The following is a 13,253-nucleotide window of genomic DNA, read 5'->3' on the forward strand; positions in this document are numbered from 1 at the left end:
TATAATAGGTATAGTTTATGTATCATTTACTTTCAAACTTATTTATCAAAGGTTTTCAGTTTAGTTCATGTAAATCTGTTAATGAATAAATTTGTGAGTCATTCGCTTCGGTTTACTTCCAAAGTAACCAAGTCAAAAAGTCCTGTAAATTGTAACCAGAGTCTCTTGTAGGGAGAACGTGATAGTTGTGTATAGATCTATATTGGGTTTGACAAACCCACACCTGAGCTGCTTGCAATAGCTAGACCGGTAGGTCTGAGGTGACAAGTGTCATTTAACGACGACGCCTGAAGAACGTCGTATTACGAGACCGTCGATGTCAAGTATGGTTATAATAGCTCACATGTAGTATTAACAAATCATAAGATTTACGGGTTCTACTTTTAAATTAGCGAGTTATGTCGATTTAGCTCACATGAATTATTTTAAGTATGGAAAAACACTTGTACATTTTCATATCAAAAAGGGTTTTATGCTGATTTAAAACCACTTTTATACCTTTAAGTATGGCAAATACTTGTTTACTTTCGATCCTGGGTTTTAGGACCGCATAACTTTTATAAGGAAAATATAGGATTTTCTTTTGAATCATATCTCTGTTAAAACTATATTTTATCTAGAATTGTTAGATTTCAGCTATAATTGTTAAGTGTATATGCTAGAATTATATAAGAATTTAGTCATAATCGACTTAGAATTGGTGGGCCTGCCTTATCTCATGTTCCTTGTTTGGTTGTAGACCAAGGGCGAACCCACTATATTCAACGGTTTATTTAACTAAACTTTTATATACTTACATATGTTGAGTGATTATAGAAGGAATCTTTGGTTTCTTCTAGAGTTCATTATCGCATATCATAGAAACATTCATTTTACACGTGATAAAGAAAATATTGAATTTTCTAGAAACATACTTTGTCACTTTTTCAAGGAAAACGGTCTCTTTCTCAAACAAAACTCTTATGATCTCACAAACTTAATTGTTGACACTTTTTCAAAACTACTTGTATTCTCAGGAAATCAGTGAAACAGGAAAACCAACAACGTTTTGAGGATAGGACGTTAAATCGTCAAACAGTTCATTTTGTCATCATAATGTAATTGATTTGAAACATGTAAATATATACCTTGGTGTAACTTTTTCAATTATATTTATGATGGTTGTATTTACTTTGAGCACTATTATACTCGTTGTTGTGATACTATACATGAAGTCCTCCACCCCCGGACGTTTCCGCCATCCTTGGTTTGGTGGTGTAACACAATCAATTGTAATTTAACATGTACAAGCATCCAATAAAAAGCAAATTGAAAAGGTATCCATATTACAGGAGATTCTATGAATTTTATTTCATGAAAATCTTCATTAAAAATTTGTGGATGCTCTAGGTGGTCTTTTTCATCAACTTATTTATATCATTTTACTTTACTTTTATTTGTTTAAGTTGTCTATTTATATCATTTTACTTTACTTTTATTTGTTTAGGTTGTCTATCCAATATGCTCTTGAAAAACGTCCTATAGTTATTGATGCTTTAATACCATCAACACAATGAGTGTATGCTATCAAGTCAACCCCCTTGCCAATGAGAAAAAAAAAAGACTTTAAACCCCTTTGCTATATCTCATTAGATTCATCAACAATATTTCAAAAACAAAAACTATAATGATCAAAACATACACTTCTGGTTTAAATTACACATTCTACACAACAATCAAAGTTCCAACACCTTTCAAATTCTTTTTCCTATATAACCTTTGAAAACAAACCATTCATTGATATTATGATATAGATAGATTAAAAAACACATCATAATACTTTCTTAATTTCCATAATAAGCATGACATCAACACAATATCATGCTATTCCTATAGATAGATTAAACTTTATTAGTGTGAAATTTCTTCATTGAGGAAGCCAGTTTTTCCACCATGGAGATGTTGGAAGTATTCCTGAAGGTGGAGGGGTAAGAATGTCCAACATTGTTTCTTTCTCTCTAGGGGTTAATGGAACACCTCTTGTTAAATTTAAAGCCAGTAAATGAACATTAGTACGTTGCCTATGCCTACCATATGCCCATATTCCTCCAGCTGTTCCAGCAATCAGAAGCTGTAAAAATAAAAATTAGAAAATAAATGTAGTGTTTTAAAAGTGCAATGTTGTGATATAATAAAGAAAGATGCTATTTCATGCATTTAATCATAAATGAAACAGATTATAATATGGAATGGTTCTAAAACTGACAGGTGAGAGCCAAAAGGCTGCAGTCTGCCAATCAAACTTTGGAGCATAAAGAATCGTCTCTCCATAATCATCTTCAAGCTTTTTATAGATATCTTTGTCACTTTTTCCAGAACGGATTTCATCACGAATAAGCTGCAATACAAAACCAAACATAATCAGAGCATGTGAAATTATATATAAACAAATTCATAATAAAGAAAACTATTCTGTATGTGAGTGTTTTGTTGAAACACAGTTCTATCATATAAAGAATCGTAAACAGGTTGACACTATGGAGAAGAGAGATCCTAGAAACATAGAGAATCAAATACATATCAACAGGGGAGAGGTGCATATAAAGACATGGTGAAGATTTGAAGGGTACACAATGAAAAAATAAATGTTGGAGAGTAAAGATAAAATAAAAAAGAGTCACCTTCCTGAGAAGAACAGCAATATCAGCTTGGGATTCTTCAATGGACTGACTACCACACTCTAAGCAGCGCACATTGTGACTGATGTTTCTTGCGCGTGCATCCAGAATCTGTTGCCTCTTCACTGGATCCTCTTCGTTTTCCATTCTGTAAATATGTCTTGCTTCTGCAAATTCCAAAAACTACATAAATCCCTAGATTGTTAGGGTAACTTTCAGTTGGGCATTTTGTCGAACAGTTGGCTTGCAATGAATAATATCCTCTCCATAAAACAGCAAATTGTAAAGTCTTGGTACTAAAAGCTTTTGGCTTTTCCCAATACCTTCACCAGAATTGTATTATGTGTATATATTGTGGCGATTCGAGAAAAGATTTCACGCACACCTCACTACAAAATGTATTTATTACTATGTAGTTTTTGACGATACTAACAAATAAAAAATTACATGTTAACAATTAACATCAAAAGCTAAATTGATTTTCGAACAACCCTAGAAAATTGAGAAAAATAACACATAAAAATGAATAAACGAAAATAAAATTAGCAGAGTTGTAGACAGATTTAACAAAATTAATACATAAATTAACAGAGAGTGAGAGAGACAAACCGGTCAACGGAGGGTGTAGGGTGGCAGCAGACGGAGAGGAGCGGTGGACTGTGACTGAGCAGGCCTGAGAGTAAAGGCCGAGAGCCGTTGAGGGTGGGCGTTGACAGCGAGTCGGTGAGACGGGCGTCGATGGATTGGAATTCCTTTTATTGATATTACAAAGAAATGTTAGCTTTTACGTTTTTTTTTCTTTATTATATATCCTAATTTTAATTCAAACTTTGTTTTTGTATCTATATTTTGGGGAGCTGAATTAATATTAACTTTTGTGTTTATTTAGAGCTGAATAATTATTATTATTATTGTTTTTGCTTCTAGCCCAGCGGTATCAGGTAGTGCTCTCCCTCTTTGAGGTCGAGGGTTCAAGTCCCATTGTGGACATAGGTGGAATTAGATGGTATTAGTTTAGGAGTAGATTAGATTTGCCGGTTCAAAAAAGAATAATTATTTTTTTTATATACAGATAACAAATTTATTGAAAGTATTTTCATATAACCATTATAATCGACTGTAACAGGCTACATTTAAATTGGTCAAAACATGTTGGGAGAGTTTTTGGTAACATATATATATATATATATATATATATATATATATATATATATATATATATATATATATATATATATATATATATATATATATATATATATATATATATATAGAGAGAGAGAGAGAGAGAGAGGATCAAATGAGAACTCCTAAAAGGTTGAGAACGCGAGAACAGTTCTGGACCAATCATTTTATAAGGGTATATTAGTAACTTTATATAAATATTAATTAATGATTTCCTAAAATCTAGGGATAATGATTTTAATTACCAAACAAAATTAATATTTCCTTTTAGTTAATAAAATATATATAAATATTTTTTTTATAATTTTTCCCAAAAATTATTTATGACCGTTTCAAAAAAATCACCTAAAAAAATTTAATATTTCCTTTTATTTTAAATCTGAAAAGAAAATCTTAAAAAAAAATATTATTTTCTACTATTTCACGTTTTTTTTATTAAATGAATAGAAATCCAATCCCAAATCAATACATTTCCAATCATAAATGAAAACACATCAAATTACAAATAATTCAATGCATTTTTCATAAATTGAAAATAAAAAAAAAAGTGTAAAAATTATCAATTTTTCATTACATGAATATCTCTAATCATAAATAACTACACTCATTCACATGAATACACTAATATTCATAAATAAATACAATCATTCACACATGAATACATTGCAATTCATAAATGAATACACTATTATTTATAAATTAATACACATTCTATCATAAATGAATACATGTGCTATTCATAAATGAATACAACTATTCACACATCCTTCCGATCAATGATTTCTCAGGTGGGATTCCAAGGTTCATCGGGAATCTTACATCCCTTAAAATTCTTTCCCTTGGTAAATGTGGACTCAGTGGAAGGTTTTTTGCCATATTCTCTAGGAAACTTGTCGAATACACTAAGTTTTCTAAGCCTTGCTTCAAATGCTTTTTCTGGTGGCCTTCCTTCATTGATTGGTAATCTTTCCGGTCTAAGTTCTCTAGACTTGTCTAATAACAAACTCAAAGGCACAATTAATCAGGTGAACTTTAGCAATCTTTGAAGTTTACAGAAACTAGATCTTAAGAATAACTCTTTCTCAGGAACATTCCTGGTTCTTTAGGAAATCTTTCATTATTGATTGAACTCGACCTGGGCTTAAATGAATTCAATGGAAGCATGCCATCAAGTTTGGGGAACTGCAAGAGGTTGATAAAGTTAGGCATAGATCGAAATAACCTTACTGGAGAAATACCTAGGAAACTATTTGAACTCTCAACGCTATCCATTAGATTGAATTTGGGTGGTAATCAATTGTCGGGAGAACTTCCACAAGAGGTTGGCAACCTTAAGAACTTAAACGAAATTATTCTGGCAAATAATCGATTGTCAGGAGATCTTCCTACCACCATTAGCAGTTGTAGCAGCCTTGTGAATCTCGACATAAGCAATAACTTCTTTCAGGGACCTCTTCCATTGTCGTTGAGATCTTTGCGGGCCATTCAAACTTTTGACGCCTCGCAAAACAACTTTACAGCGAAGATCCCAACTTACCTTGAAGAAATTCGCTTCATCTCCAACTTTCTCCAGGCCATCGTACCCCTAGATCTCCTCTGGACCTAACTTTTTCAGTTCCGATATGGTGTATGGTGGTGACGGCTCAATTAGGGTTTAAAAGGTTTGAAATTTGTATTTAGATAGGGAGAGGAAGAAGGATACGTGAGTGAGAGAGAGAGGGGAGACAGAGAGATAATCCAACAACTTACAAAAATAGGTTAACATGTAATGGCCATATTACCCTTTAGACTATTAAAAATTTACAATCTCATACCATGACTTTTAAAAATTTACAATATCATCTCATGACTTTTATAAATTATTTTAGCCTTAGATCGTAATATTTGAAGAGCTCAGATCTGTTCTCGCGTTCTCAACCTTTTTGGTGTTCTCATTTGATCCTACTACTATATATATATATATATATATATATATATATATATATATATATATATCCGGGTTCTAAAATATATTCGGGTTCTAAATAACGTAAGGCGTGACTTGGCGGCAATGTCAAGCCTCAAGCTTTTCCGAGCCTTGGCGAGTCATGATGTTTGTAAGGCGTGACTTAAGGCGGCAATTTTCTTTATAATTAATATTTCTATATGTATTTTCAACTATTATTCATTTTTATACACAAGTATGAGTTAAGGCGGCGTTTTGGCAAAGCTTGGCGGCAGGTGCAAACCTTAGAGTCGTGGCGCGCCATGGCGAGCTTTTTAGAACCTTGATATATATATATATATATATATATATATATATATATATATATATATATATATATATATATATATATATATATATATATATATATATGAATGAGTTCTATGGAAAACAAATAACTAGGGCAACATCTACGGGAACCAATAATCAAATGACACGTGTCCATTTCTTTCTTCACAAGTAATGTATTGTGGAAGTGATGTGTTGTCATGTTTTCATTGGTTCAAATATATGTTGCCCTAATAATTCATTTTCTAAATAACTCTTCCCTATATATATATATATATATATATATATATATATATATATATATATATATATATATATATATATATATATATATATATATATATATATATATATATATATATTGGAGGGTTCATGCGAAAATGCAAATAATTTGCGAAAATGCGAAAACAAGAAAAACCTATGATATTATGTCACCTCAACATTATATTTTGGAAAATAATTCATCCAAACTTTAAAATACATGATGATAATCGATGATAGATGATAAATTTTTTCATATTAGCAAAGTATGATTTTAAACATTTTTATTATAAAAACATGAATTTAAAAATGGTTAAGGACATGAAAAAAATATAATTATCAAAACCGTCTTTAAATCCATATTACCATAACACCATCCAATGTAAACTTACTATTTTTAATTTATTGCTAATAAATTTATTTTTTTTATAGTACATGTATTTGATTTTCATAAGATAAACTCTGTTTTCGCAAGATATTTATATTTTCGTATGAACCTACTTCTATATATATATATATATATATATATATATATATATATATATATATATATATATATATATATATATATATCAGTCTTGCATCACGCTTCCTTGCCAACCTTACATGACACTTTCCAGTTAGCACTGTCTGGCACTCCCTTGCCAGCATTTCCTGGTGCGTGCCCGCCAGCCTTGCCTGGCGCGTGTCCCCAGGCGGCTTGCGCAATGGCTTGAATTGGGCTGCCCCAAGGGCTGGCTTAATTCCCCTTAATCTAATTGTGCCCTATAAAGTGAACAATACCTAATCAGTGGAGAGGGAGCTTCCTTTTGGCTCAGCCACATTGCCTATACACTACCCCAGTACCAAGATGGTTCTATCCAGCTACTCAGAACCATCTTATCTCTACCAACCGATCTAACTTAATCGTCGAAGCCTACTGCCGGGGCACAGTCCCTAGGGCGGTTCTAACGATGCTAACGACCTTGCTCTGTGATTCTCAGATCTCCACCGTAACAGCAGTCAGAAGGCATCCCGGAGATCTAAGTCGCATCATATATATATATATATATATATATATATATATATATATATATATATATATATATATATATATATATATATAATGTATTTTTACCTTGTCAAATCTAGAATATTTTTTTAACAAAGTAGTGCATTTTAAAAAGATATTTACCAAAATGGTATGGTTTTAAAAATATTTACCATTTAGGTTAAATTTTATACACATCAAAATTAGAAGGTAAAATAAAAAAAACACTTATCAAGGTAATTACCTTTTTGTTTTGATCATTTTTAGGTAACTTTTTTGTACATATCTAGATAACGAACTTGATGAAAGTGTTCACATATGAGCATTATTACCGGATGTAACCTCCTACAACTTGTCATAATGGTCATATGTGAACACTCCCAAAAAGTTTGTTACCTAGATTTGTACAGAAAAAAAAAGTTACCCAGATGTGAACAAAACGAAAAGATAATTACCTTAATAAGTCAATTTCCGTTATATTTTTTGTATAGGGCAAATGACATAAAAACCTTAAATTTGACAGGAATCTATGGATTTACCCTATTGTGGTAGGTCGTTGGAGTGTAGGTGTACCGGTTTGAAGCTTTGCATCGGTGGGTTGGTGGTGTGCGACGTCGACTAGAGGTTGTATTGGTGGATGAATGGCGGTGAGGTAATAAAGTAAGGGCCAAGAGTAGTATGTGGTCTTTTGAGTGACAAGAAGTCAAGGATTAAGTTTTTGGTTGAGTAGGACACGCTCGCACTCGTAAGTCATAATTCATAAATAAATATTTTTTATAATATAATATATATTGATGCGTTGACCCACGAAGCCAAGCAAATAACCTAATTCGACCCATGAAATAAGCGGGTTAGTGGGTTAAAAATCTAAGCCCAAACCTATTTTTTTTTGTGTCGAGTTACGGGTTAAGTCGAGAATTGTCACCCCTAATTTTAGATTCATTAAAGCTGGAGGTTTGCAATTTTTTTTAAAGTTTTTTGTTTTTACCCTTTTTGCATATTTCTGGTATAATATCCCAAAATTCATGACCAAATATTTCATTGTTAAATAAGTTGTTATAACGACCAATAGTGTAAAAAACATTCATAATATTATCCCATGTCAAAACCAGTATATCAATAATCAAAATATGTCATCATAAAACAATATTAGAGTATAATCCCAAAGATCTCATGTGCGGAAAATATAGAGTGATGCGCTGCGATCAAGCCGACTCCTTTCCGTTGAAAACAAAGTACCTGAAACCAAAACTGTAAACCTTAAGCACGAAGCTTAGTGAGTTCCCCATCATACCACATATCATATAATAAACATGTTGCCAGGCATACGTGGGTGCCCGGCCTACCCTGAGCATATCTGGGTGCTCAACCGACCCTCGTCAGGCATACCGGGGTGCTCGACCTACCCCTTGTCAAACATATATGAGTGCTCGACCTACCTTGTCAGGCATATCTGGGTGCCCGACCTACCCTCCGGTTTATTTTAACCGGCTACGGAGACTATTTCACCCCTACCACTACCACATAAAAACATAGCATAACATACTTTCAAGCATATCTGGGTGCCTAACCTACCTACCGGTATATCTCAACCGGGTATGGGGACTAGTCCCCTTCCTACCACGATCACATAATACCATAACATACTAGCACAAATAGCATAGCAGATAGTGGCATACCATGCAATCATCTATACTACAATTAATTACTAGTGGAGTCGACATTGGTGCCTTCGACCCAATCTTACTGGAAGGTAACTCACTTCATACTATTGAAGTCCACTACAAAAGTTCCTTAGCTGATGCCCTGGGAACTCCTCTAGCTATCAATACCCAAAACATCACCCAATTAGCAATTTGGTCTCAAACCATTATCCAAAACCCTTACTTGGGGTGAAATGACCATTTCATCCCCACCCATCAAGGTCCATACTATATAATCCATGAAAGCCCATTAATGGCCCAATTTTCCAAATTGGGCCCAAACCCTTACATGGGACTACCCTTTAGAATCCATTATGTACTCTATAACCCTCCAAGGGTCAACCTGAAGGTTTTGAGCATTCTAACACTCCTATGGTGTACATTCAACCCTAGAAACCTTGGATCTATGTTTTTCTCTATTATACATGAAAATTTGATTTTCCTAGGTTCTCAACCTAACTAGCATGTTATGGGGTACTTGTAAGATAAAAAACTTAGTAGAATAACATACCTTTTCTTGTGGTTGATTTCTTGGAGTCTTGAGAGCCTAGCACTAATAATGTGGATGCCTCAAGTGGAATCACAAATCACCAAATCAACTTGGAAAACTTGATAGAATAGTATGCACAACAGAAATCGGCCCACTCTTGTTCACTCACACCCACTAGTGTCATTTCATGTGCTAAAGACCTCTTTATTTAGTATGCCAGATTAGGGTTACATCCATGTAAACCCTAATACCCATGACCTTTCATTTCCATAGGATCCATGGGTTAAAAACTCCATGGACTATCTGTTGGATTAGATGTCTAAGACCATAACTATTCTTGGTATGTACTCGACCCGAGAGTAGCATGGTTCATTTGGGTTGCATATCATCAGGAAAATTTGTTAGGATAGACTTTTGAGAGAAGAAGTTATATATGATTTATTAATATATTATAAGTTATAATATATTAATATGAAATCATATGAGTTAATTAGTATTGATCAAGAATTAATTTGGAATTAATTTAATGATCAAAAGAGACTAATTAAACCTATGGGGACTAATTATGTTAATTAGTTATATTTATATGTGTTGGGCTTATGATACATGTTGGACCAAGTTTATGTATGGATACATAAAGAGTTGGGCCACATGAACCATGGATCATAAAACCCATGGGTATGGATCTAGATTATATCCATGACCCTTGAAATCCCTCATATAAATACATACTACATTGTCCAAAATCCTAAGTAGTGTATTCTTGTAGTTGGTGGTGTTTTTGTGTGCATGAGAATTCTCTCTCAAGTTTCTCCTTTGTCCATGATGTGTTGTGATTCCACTTGAGACTTCCACACTATTAGGGCTAAGCTCTTTAAGGCCAAATACATCAAGACTTCAAGCTCCATCAAAAGGTATGTTATCCTAACTAGTATTTTATATGGTTTATACCAAATGCATGCTAGTTGTAGGTTTAATACCTTGGAAACCATTGACATTTATAATTAGTGAAAACATAGATCCAAGGTATTTAGGGTTATATGTGCACCATAGGATGTTGTAGTATACTAAAACCCAACAGTGGTATCAGAGCCATGGGTTGTTTTCAATTATACTTGATGCAAGTAACTAGAAAAAACTGAATTTTTTTTGTCTGAATAGCAGACTCGACGAGTCCAGTATGTGACTCGACGAGTCCATGAACAAATGCATCCAAATCGTCGAGCTTGTTCATGCACTCGACGACTTGAACCCCCTGACATCATATATTCGTGTGTTTTCGGCCTGTTTTGGATTAGAATCATTACCACAAAGTGTTTTATTCATAAAATTTGTTTTTGTTAATATGGTAATGTTTATTCTCATCCAAATAAAGGATAATTGTCAAATTTTCAAGAGTTATGTTAATTTTTATGATTAGCTAAGTTCTTGAAAAATGTTGATATGAATTGTCTTTACTTATGAGTTTGATCTTTTTCATTGAAAACTTACTTGATTAATGTGTTAATTGGTAATTTGATCTTAATGTTTTTTTATGAACTTCATAACTTGTCCTCAAGTTATGGAAAATGAAGAGTTTTTCATTTAAAAACACATTAAGTCTCATAGGTTACGAAAATGGAAGAATCTCTATTTTTAATGTCATCATAAAATGATTTTATGTCTTCCATAACTTGTCCTCACGTTATGGAACTTGAAAAGTTTTTCATTAAACCATAATTAAACTCATAAGTTATGAAAATCCAAGAGTTTTGAAAAGTTTCAAAACTTGCCCTCAAGTTTTTGAATTTGTAAATTCACCCCCCATGTACACTTTAATTCCAAACCCTAGAATTTTAAAAGTTAAAATTCAAACTTTATGGACTTCATTAAATTAATTAAAGTGTTTAATTAAAGGAGTTAATAATTCCATAAAGACATGACTTAAGTTTAATTAAATTAAGAGTATAGTTTAATTAATAAGGTTAAACCACCAAGTATTTTAAATGTGTAAAATACACCCTTATACTATTATAATATTAAAAGTTAATACATATATATATATATATATATATATACATACATATATATATATACATACATATACATATATATATATATACATACATATATATATATATATGTATATATATATATATATATATATATATATATATGCATGTATGTATGTATAAGAACAAAGTCAGTCTTACCGTTAGTAGGCCTCATTCACGAAGCCAGTCTATAAGGGGGTATAAGGTTACTTCCTATAAAATAGCAGTTTAATGGGTGTCCACTCTCACACACCTCTTCCTTGACTAGTGGGGGGTCATTAGTCGAACGGGTAGGAAAGGACTATAATTCTCCATTCATTAAAAGTATAATGATAAATACTAAGTAACTAAACACTTATAAATTCCCAATCTTAGTTACTTAGGAAAATCTGAATTTGGTGCTAACCCATGAAATTACACTTTGCATCCTTGTTAAGTCGTTAGTCGAGCGTGTGCGGTTAACTAACACACTAACATGGGACTGACAATGTGTGGCAATGGGTGACTTAATTTTTATCATAGATCGGTGGAGCGTGTGTGGTTAACCGGCACATCAATTTGCATGGTTATTCACACCTTGTTTGTGATCCTCGGCATCCCATTCACAAACTTGAGAGGGCACAATCGAGATTTAAACATGCCATTGAAAGTTTAATGAATCTCAAAAGATCTAAGAGTTTTAAATCCAATTAAAACTTAATAATTTTTTTGTTTTTCATGGTGGAAATTGGTAAATTGTCATTTACCTACCTTCAAATATTTTGTAGCTTGGATTACGACATCCCTCTTCCAAGTTATAAAATAGTATGTTGGGTCCTAGCCTTAATATTCCATATTGGGTGTTATGTTAAGGATTTAAATCAATTGAAACTTGAATTTCTCCCTCATAGATGTCTAAGTTCAGACAACTATGGTCTTCCTCATCCTTTTGGATAGAGCTTTCCTAAAGAATATGATATCCCAAATGGTAATCAAGGTGAAAGATCAATCCCTTTGTTGTGCATTAATAGTCATGGAAATCATACTTCACTTCCTCCACCTCCTCTAATTATTCTCCCTAACCCACAAGTTCTTGAATAGTTCAAAGTCACTCAATCCCTATTGGCAAGCAAGGTCTATGTGTGCTCATATCTTGGAGATGAAGTCACATATTAACAAGACGGGAGAGTTGAGTGTCAAAGTATTGAGAAAGTTGATTGTTCAATCACTTTCTAAGTCACATAGTGAGTTTCCTTTGGGACTGCTATGAAACAGACTATGACATGACCATTAATGATCTTATCTATTTGCTTGGTGCTACTGAATCAACAATGGTTTGGAGGACTGGTAAAGCAAATTTGATTAGAAGATTGACTTCCCAAACCTATTTGGACATTGACAATGGTGACATTGGAAGTCCAAAAAACCTTTCTCTTCCTAATGAAAAGGGATCGACCATGGTCAAGTCATTTGACTCAATGGTAAAGAGAAAGGCTAAGTCTGGACAATCAAGTGTACCATTTCCAAAGAGTCCACATGTTTCTTTAGCCAAAAGTAGGGGCATTAGTTGTGAAGCTGCCAAATATACCTGAAAGATCATAAGGATGGCAAAGTAAAAAAGGTTTGACTTTACTTCAGGTATA

At 32.9% G+C, this 13,253-nt stretch overlaps 1 protein-coding gene across 2 annotated transcripts; it reads right to left on the bottom strand.

Moving 5' to 3' along the window:
* Positions 1 to 1,646: 1,646 nt before the first annotated feature.
* LOC111900804 (cytochrome c-type biogenesis CcmH-like mitochondrial protein) lies at positions 1,647 to 3,436 on the bottom strand. 2 transcript variants are annotated; one of them, XM_023896686.3, is made up of 4 exons: positions 3,267 to 3,436; positions 2,661 to 2,840; positions 2,246 to 2,377; positions 1,647 to 2,110 (listed from the first exon to the last, which is right to left on the bottom strand). In XM_023896686.3, the coding sequence occupies exons 2-4, from the start codon at positions 2,802 to 2,804 to the stop codon at positions 1,907 to 1,909; spliced, it is 480 nt and encodes a 159-aa protein (XP_023752454.1). In that variant the 5' UTR covers positions 2,805 to 2,840; positions 3,267 to 3,436; the 3' UTR covers positions 1,647 to 1,906. The 2 variants fall into 2 exon arrangements, with proteins under 2 accessions (XP_023752454.1, XP_023752453.1); XM_023896685.3 differs by having other exon boundaries at positions 2,661 to 2,824; positions 3,267 to 3,434.
* Between the last annotated feature and the right edge of the window lie 9,817 nt (positions 3,437 to 13,253).

Source organism: Lactuca sativa, chromosome 4, assembly GCF_002870075.4.
Source record: "Lactuca sativa cultivar Salinas chromosome 4, Lsat_Salinas_v11, whole genome shotgun sequence".
NCBI lineage: Eukaryota > Viridiplantae > Streptophyta > Magnoliopsida > Asterales > Asteraceae > Lactuca > Lactuca sativa.

Excerpts from the sequence above, each read along its gene's own strand:
- LOC111900804 (XM_023896686.3), bottom strand. The coding sequence starts at position 2,804 with ATGGAAAACGAAGAGGATCCAGTGAAGAGGCAACAGATTCTGGATGCA. Across the intron at positions 2,378-2,660 it reads TTGCTGTTCTTCTCAGGAAG|CTTATTCGTGATGAAATCCG; the intron begins GTGACTCTTTTT and ends TTTGTATTGCAG. Across the intron at positions 2,111-2,245 it reads CAGCCTTTTGGCTCTCACCT|CTTCTGATTGCTGGAACAGC; the intron begins GTCAGTTTTAGA and ends TTATTTTTACAG.